This window comes from Perna viridis, chromosome 10, assembly GCF_037379345.1.
Source record: "Perna viridis isolate PV_CMFRI_1.1 ecotype Kerala chromosome 10, ASM3737934v1, whole genome shotgun sequence".
In the NCBI taxonomy this organism is placed as follows: domain Eukaryota; kingdom Metazoa; phylum Mollusca; class Bivalvia; order Mytilida; family Mytilidae; genus Perna; species Perna viridis.
In genome coordinates, this window is record NC_142454.1 from 12590427 (window position 1) to 12609017 (window position 18591).

Genomic DNA, 18591 nt, shown 5'->3' on the forward strand with positions numbered 1-18591 from the left:
GCATGGACCAGGTGCAGCGGTAGGATAAATGTCCTCGCTTTTCTAGAAACACCCGCCGTGTTGCTCATAAAAAGTCAAGTCCGAGGTAGATTAAAAAGGAAAGGAAAACTATGACACAAATGAACAAATCAGTTTGCAGGTGCAGATGGATACACCATAACGATCCACGAGTTCATGATGGCGACCATAAAACTTCTTTGGTGATGACTTCAATCTTGTAGCAACATAACTTTGTTCCTGAAGCCTAACTGTAAGAGTCCTGGTGCGATACAAAAGTCTGCGTAGTTACGACAAGCTCTGGCATACGCAGGTGCTGAAAGAATGTTTTAAATCTCCCCTTTCCAATTTACATTACATCGGAAAGGGGAGATAACTCCGTAAAAAGTCATATTTTTTTTTTTTTTTAAAGACTTCCCACATAAGTGGCACGTCCATCATTTTGATTGGTACTGCAAACTATTTATGAACAGTTTTGCCTTTTTAAACGAATCTTTTAACCACAAGAAGTAGAATATTTACTTTATCATTGTCATCACTATTGGAATTTTGAAACTTCATTTATCTAGAAAAGTGTTGCATACGGTTTACTATTTAGTTTAAAAATCTTAGTTTGGTAAAAGATATGAAACCCCTGCATTAGTTGTGGATGGTCTTCTAATTAATGCTAAAATGTCCACTATTGCTAAAATTTATTTAAAAGATAGGACATAATTATGATTTTGTATAAAATTTTATTGTTTTTTTCATCCATTTTTACCGACTTATTTCCCTATCCAATGTTAATTTCCACAGGAAATTTGAACTGCTTATTCTGAGGTTTCCTCCCGTATTTTTTTCTGTGTTAATTTGGATTATAATGCTATAGATTAAAACTTCTATCTTCTGTTGTTTTGATATAGGGTAAAATTTTGCTAGATTGAATGGACTGTACCCGTGATTGACTGGACATTACCCCTGATTAACTGAAACAGAATGACCGTTTCCAACAAACTTACTTTGCCACTCAACTACACAATTTTACACCCACGCGATTACATTTTTTTTTCACATATCCCTCTGCCATGCAGTTGCACACTTAATTTACACATTACACTGAAAAGCTTGTAATTTTGCGATAAGTCCGTTTTGAGAACAAAAAGAATATATATAACATCAATATGTGATAGGGTATTTTTGCAATATTTTCTAGTAATATGAAATCACGCTAAAATAGCATTTGAACGGTTCCTTTTAACAAATACAAATACAAATACAAATATTTATATGTTCAAATACATTTACAGTAAATGGTTATGACACAATACACAAATCCTACTAGAAATGAAAGTTCTCATAATAATCATGTTGAAAAACTGGAAGACGACTAACAGTGCAGAAATTTTGGGATAAAAATGGCTGCCGTCGTAAACACTTGAATGAACATCGTATCGGATTTCCCCTTTGTTTTATATATATATATAGATATAGTTTGGTTCGTTTTTTTTTCTACGTGTGCTATATGATCTCGTCTTTGTGCGTTGCCATTGAAGTATTCCCGTTCTTGTTTTGTTCACGGATTTTCTCTGTTCATTCAGTAAAACTACTTCTCGCAATCCTACTTTAATATCGACTTTTTAATACAAAAAATACCAATCAGACTATAATTAAGAATAATAAAGAAGACTTTCACTAAATACATAAATGGAGATCTAAATTTAAAGTTTCATACCAGAAGTACTAAAAACCCATATTATCTAAAAGAGCCTTTCCAATGATAAAAAAATACACAATTCAGATTGGACATGAAAAAAGACACACTATGTGCACTAATAACCTGTAAGATGAACCAGACATGCAACTGTTATGAATATAGACCCTCTTTATTAGTGATGAAAGCAGCTACATCAGAGTACAATCAAAGCTTTGAATGACTACACAATGAGTTAAAATCATATCTGCATTGTATACATGTGACAGTATGAATTTGATTTTTTCTGTAGTTTTAAATTCAAGAAAAGTGACGTCACGCGTTATGACTAGCTTTCCATTCTGGAGATCTCCCTCATTCTCAATTCCAGAGGTTACAAACTTTGGTATTTAGTACAGGTGTTTGAAGAAGTAACCTCGCGTAAGCAGCATATAACCAAACATAGTACGAAGATCTAAGTAAAAATGCATACAAGAAATACTTAAAAGTAGCAATATCGAAATGAGTAGCGAAACTAGAACACCGGGAACTTTCACTAAATGCAATACAAGGAATGAAGCCTCGGTGTTTTTTAAGTTTAAGGCCTTAATTTCGCAATATTGCAAATTTCGTCCAATAATCTACGATAAATCGGGTCAGACAAGTATTACTACTGGGCTGGTGAATACCTTCGTTGACGCACAGGGACTTGCTACCACTTTCAAATATGCAGCACCATTAGTATATAACCATGGAAAGGGTGATCCCAGATTTGGGCATGCCTCGCTTCAACTCAATTTTGTTTTCAAATAAAATCTAAATGTAGTACCATTTACTGCTATTTTCAATTTTTGGGTTGCTATTGTTGTCGTTTTTTTTAATTTGCTTACCAATGAAGAAATTCTAGTTCGAGGATAGTTTTATAACATTGAATTATAAATTTATTTTGTTCTTTCGATGAAACTTTCGAGAACCATCATGAACAGAAGAAACTATTGGAAATATCTCAACAACTTCTATTTTAGATGTTTCACTTAATCCTTAGCATGCTCCAAATCGAGCTATCATCTGGGACGACATGCTCTAGCCACCCATCGTATGACGTAGTAGACTTGACTCATACCATAGGACCAAACCCATTTGTTTTGCCCTTTTATCCTCCGTTTAATTTTAGGTTACAGACCACCAATTCAACCAATGAGCATTTGGTATGTATGCAAAAATAGTCCTACGCAGAAATTACCCCGTTCCTTATAGTGCTGTGAAAAAAGTTATAATTTTATTTTAAAAATTTAAACAGTTTCTGAAAGGAAAAACATTTCTGTACATTTTATAGGTGCATTTCGCTTCTTGTGATGTGAAGCCTAATCTCCATAATGATTTAGCTGGGATTTCCCATGCTATTTATAGACCCTTCACTTCCGGTGACCAGTACTGCACTGCAAGTCTGCTAACCCACATGCCATTCTGAGGATTGTGAGCTGACATATGTAGAATCATGCTGATATATACTCCTCTGCAGGTTAAAGTTAAGGTAAAGTCCAGAGAAGCCATTGAATATTGTGAAATTAGCATAGAAGCCTATGGGAAGTGGATTTCTAGCCTTAACTCCAGTCTTCGATAGATACAATGAGAGATACAAAATCTGGTGAGATTAAAATAAATGTGTTGTGTATATCGATGATATGTATGAATTGATAGATTAATTTGTAAATCGTTTTGGGATAAAAAAAAAAATTATAAATAAATAAATAAAATAAACCATCGGATTTGTTTGACTGTTTTTATAAGTAATGTGAAGTGTGTTTTGAGTATACAGAATATTTGTGATTATAAGTACTTAACATGAACTACACATTAAACCAAACCTTGCATGTTTATGTAAATAAAAAGAAGTGTATCTGTAGCACAAACACTTCTGATCATTGTGGGGAACATTCCGATCATTTTCGAATGTTATCAGAACGGAAACAGCAGATCACGGATAACGAGGAAAAACGTATCTAGGCTAAAAACCACTAATTCCACTTTCCATAGGCTTCTATGCTAATTTCACAATATTCAATGGCTTCTCTGGACTTTACCTTAACTTTAACCTGCAGAGGACTATATATCAGCATGATTCTACATATGTCAGCTCACAATCCTCAGAATGGCATGTGGGGTTAGCAGACTTGCAGTGCAGTACTGGTCACCGGAAGTGAAGGGTCTATAAATAGCATGGGAAATCCCAGTGTTTTCACAAGACAGGGGTATATTTAAAAATCATTATGGAGATTAGGCTTCACATCACAAGAAGCAAAATGCACCTATAAAATGTACAGAAATGTTTTTCCTTTCAGAAACTGTTTAAATTTTTTGAATAAGATGAGAACTTTTTTCACAGCACTATGAGGAACAGGGGTAATTTCTGCGTAGGACTATTTTTGCGTACGCTCCAAATGCTCATTGGTTGAATTGGTGGTTGTAACCTAAAGAGTCACTTTTTGTCTTAGAAAAAATAAATAACTATACAGGTATCTTCCTACACACATACTGAATGCATTTGCAAAGTTTCAGTGAAATGTGACAAGCACTTTTTTAAATATTTGATTTTTAAATATAGGGTAACCAAGTTGTGCGAGCAAAAAAGTGACAATATTCTACCATACTTAAATGCATTAAATATTTGCAAAGAACTTTTTCTGACTTTTCAAATAAAAAATATCAATCACAACTTGTTTTTGAACAATATTAATGAAGAAATAGTTTTAAAAGTAATCATTTTCTGAGAAATTGGTCTATTTTAAAAATTTCTTTCTGACATGCCTCCCCCTTTTTCTTGATCACATGTCAAAAATCCTAAATCTTTAAATTTTCACAAAAGGTGATATATTTGGCTTTAAATTTGTAAATACAGTGTTTTCACATTAAAACATGACCAGTAAAGGGCACCTAAAGCAAAAAAAGTACTCAATAATGGATTTTCCATGTTGCCATAGGGGAATGCTGATATGGCCTTAACCGCAGTAATGAAAGTGAGTTTTTCCTCATTTCTAACCTAATTTTTGCTCAAATCTACACAAAACTTGATTTCAAGTGCTTATTACCACCATATTTAGGTAAATATAGCCCTCAAAGTTTAATATTTGATATTTTTACTAAATTTTCTACACTTTTTACAAGATAGGACATAAAAATCAGCCAAAAAGACCAGTTTTCCATAATTTGGACCTATAACTTAAAAAAATGCATATTTTGAAGGATTTTTGTAGTGTATTCCTCTCATGGCAAAGTTAACGAAATCTTCAAGTAGTTTAAAGCTATTTCAAGAAACTTTTCATTTTGCCATGGCTTCAACTTGAGGCTAAAAACCACTAATTCCACTTTCCATAGGCTTCTATGCTAATTTCACAATATTCAATGGCTTCTCTGGACTTTACCTTAACTTTAACCTGCAGAGGACTATATATCAGCATGATTCTACATATGTCAGCTCACAATCCTCAGAATGGCATGTGGGGTTAGCAGACTTGCAGTGCAGTACTGGTCACCGAAAGTAAAGGGTCTATAAATAGCATGGGAAATCCCAGTGTTTTCACAAGACAGGGGTATATTTAAAAATCATTATGGAGATTAGGCTTCACATCACAAGAAGCAAAATGCACCTATAAAATGTACAGAAATGTTTTTCCTTTCAGAAACTGTTTAAATTTTTTGAATAAGATGAGAACTTTTTTCACAGCACTATGAGGAACAGGGGTAATTTCTGCGTAGGACTATTTTTGCGTACGTTCCAAATGCTCATTGGTTGAATTGGTGGTCTGTAACCTCTATTTGTCGCATTTTCTCGGAAAATGCACAATGAATTCATTTATTTCCTGTTATAATATGATGAAAAAATATATTTGTAGGATTCGGGATCAATGTCAAGGCTCTAACGAATGTATTGAGATCATTGCAATTATCTAGTGACTTGTACACTGACCCAGAACCCAATACATTTCGAAGACCTGTATTTAAAGGTTCGTTAAATAAATCGACTATATGTGTATTTCACTTTTCCGTTTTTTTTAAACACATCTGTACCAGTCTTTGGTAATTGTAAGTTAACTAGTTGTTCCTTTGGCCCTGACAGCCGAAAACAAACATTATGCTGGTATTTGTAGAATACTTCGGAGAAGTAAATTAATTTGTTTCTCACGTGTTTCCCTGTGTTTAAATAGTCTGCTGATTTTGCAAAGGCCTACTCTATCACCAATAATTAAAAAAAAAGTTTGAATTACCATGTATTCCACTTGTCCACCTTAATCACGAGCAATTATCAACAACAAAAGCTGTCACATTAATTTCAAAGAAATCCGCCCATCCCATTTGAGCAAGGTCATGAAATACACAACCAAAATGATTTTTTTAATGAAAGTTCGTCTTCAAGTGTAAACCATAAATGTATATATCAATTAATTGACTACAAACTAATACATTTTTAGAATGGAAGATAACTGGGTCGGACTGCCTGAGCATACTCTAACCTATGTTGATGCCCCAGCTCACATGTATCAAGAACGACCCCACATGCATGAAATCCCTTTAAATAATGTAAGTGGTCCAGGTGTGATTATCGATGTACAAAGAAAAACCAAGGTCAGTTATATGTATAGGGTCAACCGTCAAGGTAAACGATTTACTTCTCTGGGAACATAAAAAATGGTGCAGTTGTTCTGGTGAATTCCAGTTATCCTGCTCCGTTTAAAGTGCTTAATACTAATGATATAAATAAGTCAAAGACGTACTGATATCCTAGTTGGACTATATAAGAGGTAGTGTGTCATTGCTGTTGGCAATGATACTCCAACTGTAGATTTCCTTAACTTTAGTACACTGCCTGTTCACAGACGACTGTTTCAGGATTCAATTAGCAGTGGAAGGAATAGCCAACTTGGATCGAATTCCTAAATCAGGGACAAAATTTTTTTTCTACCAGCAATGAAGATGTACAAAGGCAGTGGTGATCCAACAAGAGCCTTTGCAGTTGTTCCAAGAAAATGTCAATAAGGATGGCATTAAAATACATAAATATATCTGTACAATTGCTTTAATTTGATTCAATTAAATTACAATCTGTGTATATACAAAAGTTTACAATTCAAAAATACAGCATGAACCAACAAATCCTTCAATTATTTTGGTCGAACCATGTCTGAACACAGCCAATAATAATACAAAACGATCAATGTAAAATGAAACATGCAATAAATTAGTGTTCTTGAGAGGATATAAATAGTCCACTGCTCCAATATATGTCTTAAAAAGATAAGTTAAACAATTAGTCAAAATTGTTTGATTGTTAAACTGTATCAACATAACAGAAGAATTTGTTATGTACAATGTATCCACTGGTTTTAAGAGATTCTTTTCAGATGTTTAAAAATTATGCCTTCCTTAAAAATTCTAGACTATCTATTGTTGACATAGTACCGAAAACCAGACAAGACTTTACAGCTCCATAGCAATATACTCTTAATTATCAATGTTAAGACATGGTTCATTTGTCTGCCTGATAGAAGTAGTCACATGATCAGAACTAAAACAATTCTACCATTATCACATGATTAAAACTAAAAATAACTACAGTAAAATATTCTAATTTGTATGCTGACAATCTATAAGAAGATTACAAATAATAAAGTTTCAAAGGTAAGTTTACAACTAAGAACACCAAAAAAAGTAACTATACATCTATGCCCAAGTCCAATATCAACATTTTTGCTTTGACCTAAATCCAACTAGAAAAAAGCTGCATGAAATGCACTAATTAACACAACAAAAAATTATTTGCCAAATTTTAGTCAGAAATATAAGATACTGTTCATTGAGCATTCCTTGAATTTACAGGTTACTGATAAGCACTAGAATAAGCAGATAAGCAATCATAGAGTAATACTGAAAATATTTTTTACTTCCACAGTAGTTTGAAAATTGACACCTCTGTTGATAGTTCAAAGACTTTTCAGCAGTTTCATTCTTCTTTTTAAACTTTGTCACTTCACAAACTTTAAATTAAACTAAATACTAAACCTAAAGTACATGTAATTTAACAAATCATCGATGGCACACTTTTCAGCAAAACAATATTTTCAACTTTAAATGTGTAAAGAATTACCAAACATGTAGTTCAGACAATCCCCTATGAAAAAAATATCTATAATCATCCCATGCTATACACAAATAGTCACTGAAATTTGCTTATTAGATCTCAGGAAGTTTTTAGAAATGTTTCGAAGCTCAACTCTCCAAAGGGCAGATAACGCACAGATTAACAGGCATGAATGTATACTAGTATTACAGTTTGTTTCTAAATTCAAAGTCATTTTTACAACAAAGTTGTAGAAATATGTGCATCAATGGAATGTTTTAAATATTAACATGACAGACTTAGTACAAAAATTAGACCATCCTTCAAACAGTTCACTGACTGAAGAAAAAAATACATTCTCAATTTTTTTTCTCATCATTTACAAGAAAATTGATTTAATATTGGCACATATGTACTTTAAAAAATGATTCCATAAGTCCTATTTTCAGACTAATTATAATTCACACAAGGCATCCAAAGTTATTAAAAGGAAAAAACATATATAGCAAACCAAGAAATGTTAAGTCTGTCTAAGCATAAGATTTAAATGAAACAACTTTCTCCAATTCAAACTGATTCAATGCTAACAGCTTTACATAATTTTTGCTCCATCAAAACCTCTAAAAACAGAAAGCACAATTTATGATTCTGAAAAGCATCAATTAAATTTGAAGTATTTTTCTCATGTTGTTGTGTTCATTGTACATGTATGTTTCACATAGTACGAACAAGGACTTATAGAATATATCAGACAGATAACATAATATACACACCATTTCACAGGCAAAACATAATACTGTTTAAGCTTTAATGATGTGTAACCTCCTTTTAAAGACATTTCATGCACAAGACAAAAACATAAAAACATAAAAAAAAATGGAATGAAATTATAAAAAAAGTACATACAAGCACTGTTTCTGTATTCATTTTTGCACATTTTTTTGTAGTCTACAAATAAGGATTCATAACTTCCTTGCACATTTTTAATGCAAATTAATTTTTTGTGTATAATTATTTCGTGATGAAAAACTATGCACAAAATACTATGCAAAAATGAATAACAATATAAAGCTTTAAAAGAACATAAAACATTTAACAGTATTTAGTCTTGACAGAGCTGAACACAGATGTAAACTAAATGTCTGATTATACACAGTACTCAGTAGCCATTGTTAAGGGCCATATATTGAAATAGCTCTACTGCAGTCCTCTAAAAGGCCAACATAATTGGCAGTATTTATAGAGAGAGTGGCTTGTCTTACTCTTACCAACAGCAAATTGCTGCAATAATACATGATAGTTGTCTTCCTAAAAACTGAAAAAAAATTCAATAACACCAAATGAATAAATATTGCCGACCATTTCTTGATTCTTGTTTATATGTAGGCAAAAGAAATAATATTTATGCATGACTACACTGTTCATACATGAGCCTGGCATATATAAAAAAGGCTTGATATCCCTATTAAAATACACCGAAGCAAAAACAAGTGGTAAACCTTTTGAAGCACAGTTAGGCAAAAACCACTTCACCAGGGCTATTTTTTCATTCATATTAAAGATGGGCTTCAGTAGAGTGGACCATGTGTTTACCACTGGACCAAAAATATGTGGATCACTAGGTATACCTGACTGTTCCAAATAGGTAAGATAAAAACTTTCAGAGAATGTTGATTGCACAATATTATTTCTTACATACAAGAATAAAAACAAAGAAAAATATATACATATAAATTAAGTTCAAAATACAAAAAGTAAAAAACAAATTGAAACAATAAAATACAGATAAAAGCAGTAGACCAATGTGAACATTATATTAATAAGCTTCTAAGATACACCAATTGAACTCAGACAGGACTAGACTATAGTTAAACCCATACAGCCATATTCCCTCACTGAAAGCAACCACTCAGATATAAGCAATTATAAATATGGTGTGTAAACAAAAGGTGGACGGGTCAGAAATACAGATGTGTCAAATCTGTGATATGAGTGTCACTACTATCATTAAAGTGCAATTATTGATAAGTTAAAGAAAACCAAGGATTTCTCTATGCAAAAACAATTAAAACATTTGAAAAATCACTAAACCTTTACAAATGGAAATAATATAACAGATACACTGCAGTTGTCAATGGTAGTGACTTTGGTTAGCATGTATACCTGTATGTGCTGTGAAAAAAGAAATGTAAAAGTCTGGCTAGTAATGCAGGTTAAACTAAAGTTTGACCATTCTGGAAACAAGAAAACCATACTTATAACTATGGAAATATATTGGGTTCATCATTGTTCAAGATGGCAAAACAAAATAGCATATGCTGATTTTTTTGTGGTTGAAATCTTAATAAGTGTTTCTAATCAATGAACACATCTGATACAAGTAGATTTTTAACTAAAATTAATCTGATTTTCAACACTTGATATGATGTAACAGTTTACTTGACTCGTCTATATTAAAATAAAATTTCAGTTGCTATCATGTGGTGTAACAGACATACATGTACAATTAGACATAACACAAATTTTCAGGTCACTCTCGATGTTTAAGGCAGGTCTTAAATGACTTCACATTTCCAAAGTTTAAAAATTTCAGTTGCATCAATCAAGTTAGAGTCTGCTGATGTTAAAATGGATATTAAGAGTTATTGTTGCTTCTTTGTATATTTTGGTCAAATAGAGATGAGATAAAAATATCATCCTAGTGCTTGCCACCTGACTTCAATTGGTCATCTCTTTCCCCTTTCATTAATCTTGTAAATCTTCACTTCAAAAGTATTAAAGCAATTATGTTAAAATTAGGCTTTAGCAATTAAAGCAACCACCCCATAACATGTCTTTGAGACACTATATGCAATTTTAATCTGCTTATGGCAAGGGGTTAATATATGGGACTTTACTAACAATAGATTTACAAGCTTAACGAAGACTAACAAATTTGTTGGCTTGACTTGACATATAGCACCTAACATTATAAAACATGCTCAAGTCAATCCTTCTTTTTCCCTTCTGAACTCTTCTCCTCCGATTGCTCATCTTCAGTGTCCGAATAGTCCCTCGGCTGTTCACCTGGTTTCAGTAACCGACCAACATAGTCATATTTCTCTGAAAGAAGAAAGATTAGGATCATTTGCATCAGTTTCTTACAAGCATGGTTTGTAACAAAACAATAGATTGTACATGATAATAAACAAATCAAGCTTTTGAGGATATTCAAAACTTTATGAGTGCTAACTTCCACAATTTTCTCTCTTATTTTGATATTTAAATTTATTTTCAAATGTTGATAATTTTTTTAAACTTTGATTATAATGCATGTGATTCTAAAGCTATGATGTCACAAATATTGGATCTTTCAAAGTTATTTTTTACCAACTATATATTTGCCTAAAAAATAGTTGAACATCGGCTACAGCTGATGTACAAAATCAGTTTTTTTTCTTCAATTCATCAATTTATGTTCACTTCATACAACCAGATTTTTTCCGAAAGAAATAAGAGTAAAATGACTGAAATTTTAATAGTATAAAGAATTTTCATTATTTTGTTCTGATTTGTATCCTGCATAGAACTGATGTGGGGATTTTTGATCCGTCCAAAAACATGGCCACCATTGCTAAAAATAAAAAGTAGGGGTCAGACAGTAGTTTTTCGCAAACATCTCCAAAACCGTTAGGTTTAGACGAATTTTGACATGGGGTAGAAGTGTTCAGCATGATGAGATCTATCTGTGGTCAAATTTTGGTTTTAATCTGTTAAGCCATGTTGGAGTTATTGCCCTGTTTCAACGATTTTTGCCATTTTTAATGTTGTTTCTTTCAAAAATCTTCTCCTCTGACACTACTTGACTAATTGAAACCAAACTTGGTATGAATGTTCTTTGGGGTATCCTGCATAGAACTGAGGTGGAAATTTTTGATCCGTCAAAAAACATATCTGCCCTTGCTAAAAATAGAATGTAGGGGTCAGACAATAGTTTTTCGCATTTATCTCCAAAACCATTAGGTTTAGCCAAGTTCTGACATGGGGTAAAATAATTCAGCATGAAGAGATCTATCTGTGGTCAAATTTTGGTGAAAATTTGTTGACCAATGTTGGAGTTGTTGCCCTTCTGGGATGTTTTTTGCTGTTTTTAATGTCATTCTTTCAAAAAATCTCCTTAGAAACTACTCTACAGAATTCAATGAAAATTGGAATATTTGCTTTAAAGGACATCCTTAACAAATGACCGTTTGGATTTTTGATCTGTTATAAAGCATGGCCACTGTTACTAAAAATTGAACATTGGGGTCAGACAGCAGCATTTTGCATATATCTCCAAAACAATTAGGTTTAACCAAAATCTGACATGGGGTAAAATTATTCAGCAGAAAGATATCTATCTGTGGTCAAATTTTGGTGAAAATTTGTTGACCCATGTTGGAGTTGTTGCCCTATTTGGACGTTTTTTTCTGTTTATGATATTATTACTTTAAAAAATCTTCTACTCAGAAACTGCTCTACAGAATTCAATGAAAGTTGACATTTTTGTTTTATAGGGTATCCTTAACGAGATGACAGATTTTTAATCGTTGAAAAAACATGGCTGCCATTTCTAAAAAAAAGAACAATAGGGTCAGCAGATTTTTGCATACATCTCAAAATCTGTTAGGTTTAGCCAATAGCTTTCAATTGCCGAAAAGATCCTTATTATAAAGCTTACAAATGTATCCAATGAATCAAATGGAGTCAAAATTGTCTGACAACTCCTTGTTAGAGTAATAGCCCTTAAAAGGCAAACAAATAACCAGGTGAGCAATTCCGGCTCCTAGGAGCCTCTTGTTAATATTATGAGTGACTTCACTTTTGAATAGATAATTGAAAGTTAAATTGAACTCTTTTGAGATAAATATATAATTGTAATCGAACTATCTTAAGAAGTTATAAAATACAGGCTATATAACAGGGAGAAGGTTTAGTCCTTTGTCAAGTTGAGTCAACCTATATATTCAATGTCCTGCTGTGTGCAGAACTTTACAACAATACTATCAAACATCATATACTGTTTCATGTCCTTACAATTCCACAGAATGAAATAATAATATAAACACTAAATAGTAAACTGAATGTTCACTTCTGAAATTTGTTCATGTTAAGATAATATTGCTGTTCAATTTTACCTGTAAATTGCATCTCCCATTCTCTAACACGTTCCATTTGTTCTAGACTGAGATCTGATAAATCATCATACTCATCTTTTAAAGCATCTTCGTTTAGAGAGAAAGTGCCTAGCCCTCTTGATGCATCTCTTCCTGCAAATACTCCATATGCACCCTCTGCAAATAAAAAGAATGACATCATTGTATACACCGAAAGATACAAAAGCCTTTTACATAAATTTGTAATACAACTTTTTAAATCTAATAAGCCTAAGATGTAGATGTAAATTAATAACAGAACAGCGTTCCTATGTCCCCTGCGTAAAAAAAGTGTGGAAAACTGTAAATTCACTGAAACTTTCTACGTTCAAGGGCCATAACTTCCATAAAAATCAATCAACTATAACCAAAGTCAATCTTAATCTGCAACTTCTCAGAGTAAGATTACATATAAAATATAAAATCAATTAGTAAAAGCATTATAAAAACAGGAGGCTCCCAGGAGCCTGAATCGCTCACCTGGTTGAATTTTGCCTTTCAAAGGCAATAAATTTAACGATAAGTTGTCCACAATTTTGACTCAAAAATTCTTTGGTAGGATATATCATAAGATCTTCTCAACAATCAAAAGATTCTTTAAATCTATCATAGTTTTCAAGATATTGAATGAAAACTGTTAAAAAAAAGGAGTCATTTTTCCCCTTTCACGGGCAATAACTCTTACAAGGAGTCATCTGACAACTTTTATCCCTAAAGACCTTTGTAGTCCTAACAATATGGATCATTTCAGCTACTGAAAGAATTTTGCTAAACCTAATGGTTTTGGAGATATATGCGAAAAACTACTGTCTGACCCCTATGTTCTATTTTTAGTAACAGCTGCCATGTTTTTTGACGGATCAAAAATCCTGTCATTAGTTCTATGCAGGATACCCAAGGAACATTCATACCAAGCTTGATTTCAATTAGTCAAATAGTGTCAAAGGAGAAGATTTTTGAAAGAAATAACATTAAAAATGGCAAAAATCGTTGAAAAAGGGCAATAACTCCAACATGGCAGAACGGATTAAAACCAAAATTTGCCAAGAGATAGACCTCATCATGCTTAACACATTTCCCCTGTCAGAATTTAGCTAAACCTAATGATTTAGGAGATATATGTGAAAAATTACTGTCTGACCCCTATGTTCTATTTTTAGTAACAGCGGTCATGTTTTTCGACAAATCAAAAATCCCCACATCAGTTCTTTGCAGGATACCCCAAGGAACATTCATACCACATTTGGTTTCAATTGGTCAAGTAGTTTCAGAGGAGAAGAGTTTTGTATAATTGTTAACTACGACGACGACGACAGATGCCAAGTGATGGCAATAGCTCACATGGCCTTTGGAATAGAACATCCAGTTAAAAAATTTACTCATTTAAGAAACTTTACAATCAACTACTGAAAAAAAAGAACAAACCCATCATTCTTGGGATGTCTACAGACCACTAACTTAGCAGCTTCGAAGAAAATACTAAAATTAATCAAATCAAAGAATTGAACATTGTTGGTGAAATGTTCACGTATATGATTACATGTAATACATACATCTTTGTATATTACTGTGTAAGTACTATTGTTTGTTGGGTACAAATTTTCGTGGATTTTGTGGGTAGGCCAAACCAAGAATTTTGGTTCCCAATGAAAAGGAAATTTCCACTGATGTGTATACTGAAAAGCTCCAAACCACGAATTGAAGAATCCAAGAACTCATGTTTCTTCCTTAATCCACGAAAACTGGTATCCTTGAATTAAAGTACTTTCACAGTAATTATGAATATTTTTACAAAGATCTAATTTGAAGCAAATATTGAATAACTGAAAACAGTAAAACACTGCTAGATCATGTACTTGTCAATTTAGAAGTTTTAGTAAATTAATCAGGGAGTCATACATGTACCTATTAGTCTTGGTGACCATTTTATAGGTTGTACATATACATGTACATACATAAAAACTTCATATATACCAGTAATACAAAATAAAACATGTATACCAGGGTGATTAAAAGTAATTAAAAATGTAGTATATTTTTATTGTCAAAAAGCATTTGACATAAAACTAGTGATACTTGCTATGAGTTGTTTTTATATTAATAAAAGAGCACAAAGTTGATTATAATTATGGCCAGATTAGTAAGTATGAGTTAAAATATTTGTCTGTTGTAGATACAAGTGACTCCACAGAAAACAGGCTTCAGAACTTTTATAGGATAAATTGTCAACTTATATTGCTCAATCATGACAATGACCATCTCGTCTATACATGTATGTACATGTATTGCAAATTTTGTGGTTGATTAATAAAAATGTCAATATTTTTTTAAGAATAAATTGTTACATTCTTTAAGTGTTAAATCTAGGATTAGAAAAGGGCATGGTAATTTTCTTCCAAAGGGCACTTTTTGTCGTGATGTCTAATTTTTAGGGCACATTGGTTTGTTTAAAAATTGTCATACAATTTAAAAAATCTAAGACACATCTGAATTAAAACCTTTTTATTTGAAGTAAAACTTAATTTGACAAAGTCAGATACCTGCCAACTTTTGAAAATCCCCATGGGGGTTTTTACATGGGACAACGTGTGAATCAACATTTTTGGGACATATTTTGCAAACTGCATGGGTTTTATTGTAGTAATGTATGAATGAGACAATCGCTATAGAATTATAGGGCCTTTTTTAGTAGAACATGTGCATGCACTATAATAGACTGAAGTTTGTAAGCCCCCTATTTTGCGTTGGATTCCTCCAAACCTATTCCTAAGTTTTTTTTAATTGAAAAAAAGTAAATGAGAAACTTTTATTTCCATTCAAATTCATTTCTATTATTTGAAAGTTTATACATTGAACACATGTTTCCTTCTTTCCATTTATGTCAGTTGAAGGGGAGGTAGTTTTCATGTTGTGAACTTGAGGCTTTACAGTTCCACAAGTATTTCCGGGCCTAATTAAGTCTAAAGTGAAATTTGTGACAACATAATGCTGTACAGTTTCTTGAATATAGAAAGAGGGAAACTTGGGCAACCCTTGCTTTTCGTTAAATGCATACCTGATGAGGTGCAGTAATATGAGGAAATATTCAAGAATGTTGATACTGAATTGCCAAAATCATCACTATTTGAAAGGAATAGTATTTCCTTTAACTATTGCAAACAAAACTTTTTCTATTGTTGAAATAACAGGAAATGTGAAGACTGCAGGGGAAGTAACTCATTTTGTATAAACAATGTTAATTTAAGAAATTGTTTACACACATGGTTCTACAAATTTAAGACATGTTAAAATGACAGTATTGTCAAATTAATTGTGGAGTAGAATTTAATCTTTAGAAAATGACTGGATGTTCATAAAATAGTGGTAGATCCAATCAGAATTAGCTTTCTAATTGTCAAACCCTGATTAGCTGATTGCTCCTTGGAGATTATTCACCTGCCATAAAATGTACCTTTGCCTGTTTAGACAGGAATTAACACCTTGTCAGATTAATGACTCCTTTAATTACAGAAATATGACTGAAATGCAAATTAGGGGTTTGATTTTGGAGTTTTTAGGTAATTTTGACAAAATCGGGTTTTGTGTCAAATTTGACCAACAAATCATTAAGTAAACAACAGAAATGGCGGCGAAATTTTATGGTTGCGAGAGGGCTAAAATTCTAACAGGGGCACTTTTTTGCGACCAATAAGGGTATTTGGCATGTTGGAAAAGGGGCATGTCATTCTGAATAACGGGCATGGCGCCACACCATGCTACATGTACAATGTACTTGGCTTTAGATTTAACTCTTATTCTTATTGAGTTTAAATGTACAAAAATGTACATGTGCAAAAATCTAGAAATATTTTCATTTTGTAAAATTAGTGAATAATCCAAAATGGCTTCACATATTGAAAACTGTCCCCATTCAAAATGCTTTCTTGGGTTTTAACACAAATTCTAGGATTTTGATAAACAGTAGGTTTAACTTAGTTCTGAATACTTCTTTAGTAAAAAATAAATGTGGCAACTTCAACAAGTCAGATGAAGTAATGGATCAAAGTCAATAAATATCTTCCCACTCAACCATGGGCAGTGCTGAATTACAACATATCAAGATATATGTATAATGTATACATTTAAGTTGAGGTATCAGGGGCTGGTTTCATAAAATCTTTCAATTCAAATTTCAACCAATCAGATCACTTGAAATTGAGGATTTCAGAAAACTTAAGGATATGAGGAAAATCTCAATTGGACAATTTTTTATGAAACTGGACCCAGGTCTGTTCTACATGTACATGTAGCTATAGACTTTCGTTGGGTACATGTAGCTAAAAAGTGTTGGAATATTCATTAAAAAAAACCTATTTTTTTCACGAAAAACTTATTTCAAGAATGTTAAAATAGTAAAGTGAGCAATTAATCATCATGGTAAGTATTTTATTGAGGTTTTCAGCTATATACATCTCGTTTTCATTGGGCTGAAGTTTTGGCCAGTAGAGATTTCAACTTAGGATGTTTTGGCCTGGATAGTTCAGTCAACAGATGTTTCATCTGAAAATATACACTCCTTGAAACTCTCCATTTTCCATCGTTTATCGTTCATTTACACGTCGTTTTTTGCATTCATGTAAACACAACAGAAGTGTATGTTAAAATGCATGATAGAAGTGTTCATTTATTTTTGTACATTCAGTATTACCCAGGTTTTCAGTTATTTTGAGCTACAGTACCTTGGCAAACTGACTCAGGATTCCCAACTTGTTGTGGTTTCAATTGAATTATAGCAAAAATATAACTCAACTACCATACCTGGGCCATAAAATCGTTTTCCCCTGGTTACATCGAAAACTTTGAAGTTGACTGCTATCAAGATTCTCTCATCAGGGCCTCTCCCGTCGAATTCTCGTAGCTGCTCGAGTGTGAAATCTTTCTTCTTCATTTTGGGAATTTGAGGTTTTGGAGATGAGGGAGCCACCGTTCGCCTGCCTCCTAATATTTTGTACAACAAAAAGAGACATATTCCGAGAAGGAGGAGATTAAGGGGACTGCCGAACAGTTCTGAGAGCAAATTAGAGAAAAATCCGCCTGATTCACTTTCCACAGCTTTTTCGGCCATTTCTACTGTCAACCACTCCTTGCACTTTCGTACTTCCCAGCTAACTGAGTGCGGCTTTTCAACAGGAAACCAGTTAAGCTGATTTGTCCTTCAACTTGCTAAGACCAGTGTGTGATCCCGAACATTATGGCGTCAGCTATATATAACCATGAGCTACTTACGAATGAAGAGGAAATCCTTTCGAGGTTATGAAAGTTGCTGATAAAGAATAAAATTTAATCTGTCACTTCCGATGTTATGAAGGTTCATACAGGACGGGCATTTTCAGGATTCCGGATGCTCAGGAAATTTATAGGCTACTATAAAAATCCTCGTACTATACACAATATGAACCTGTAAAAGTTTTTTTGTCACAGTTGCGGATACAGAAAAAAATGGGGTGGTCCCAAATGCACGTCAATTGCCTTGATTTTTTAATCCCCGAGTCATTGCAAAAGTTACAGTCCCTTATCTATGGTATTTTTTAAACGAAATTCCATATTCACAGAATGTAAGTAAGAAAATAAAATAGCATAAAATTTATTCATGAATG

General features: G+C 32.8%; 1 protein-coding gene and 1 pseudogene across 1 annotated transcript; one reads left to right on the forward strand and one right to left on the reverse strand.

Annotated features, from left to right (window-relative positions):
* The first annotated feature begins 3249 nt into the window (after positions 1 to 3249).
* Positions 3250 to 6700, forward strand: LOC148604567 (uncharacterized; annotated as a pseudogene).
* Positions 6701 to 6724: 24 nt separating this feature from the next.
* On the reverse strand, positions 6725 to 18076 carry LOC148604568 (membrane-associated progesterone receptor component 1-like). Its single transcript, XM_088548270.1, has 3 exons — positions 17753 to 18076; positions 12938 to 13093; positions 6725 to 10883 (listed from the first exon to the last, which is right to left on the reverse strand). The coding sequence occupies exons 1-3, from the start codon at positions 18057 to 18059 to the stop codon at positions 10768 to 10770; spliced, it is 579 nt and encodes a 192-aa protein (XP_088404396.1). The 5' UTR covers positions 18060 to 18076; the 3' UTR covers positions 6725 to 10767.
* Positions 18077 to 18591: the final 515 nt, after the last annotated feature.

Bases quoted from the DNA above. Each gene is read 5' to 3' on its own strand.
- LOC148604568 (XM_088548270.1), bottom strand. From the start codon at position 18,059: ATGGCCGAAAAAGCTGTGGAAAGTGAATCAGGCGGATTTTTCTCTAAT. The intron at 13,094-17,752 runs GTATGGTAGTTG...TTTTATTTGCAG, and splicing joins AAAACGATTTTATGGCCCAG to AGGGTGCATATGGAGTATTT. The intron at 10,884-12,937 runs GTAAAATTGAAC...TTCTTCTTTCAG, and splicing joins ATGGGAGATGCAATTTACAG to AGAAATATGACTATGTTGGT.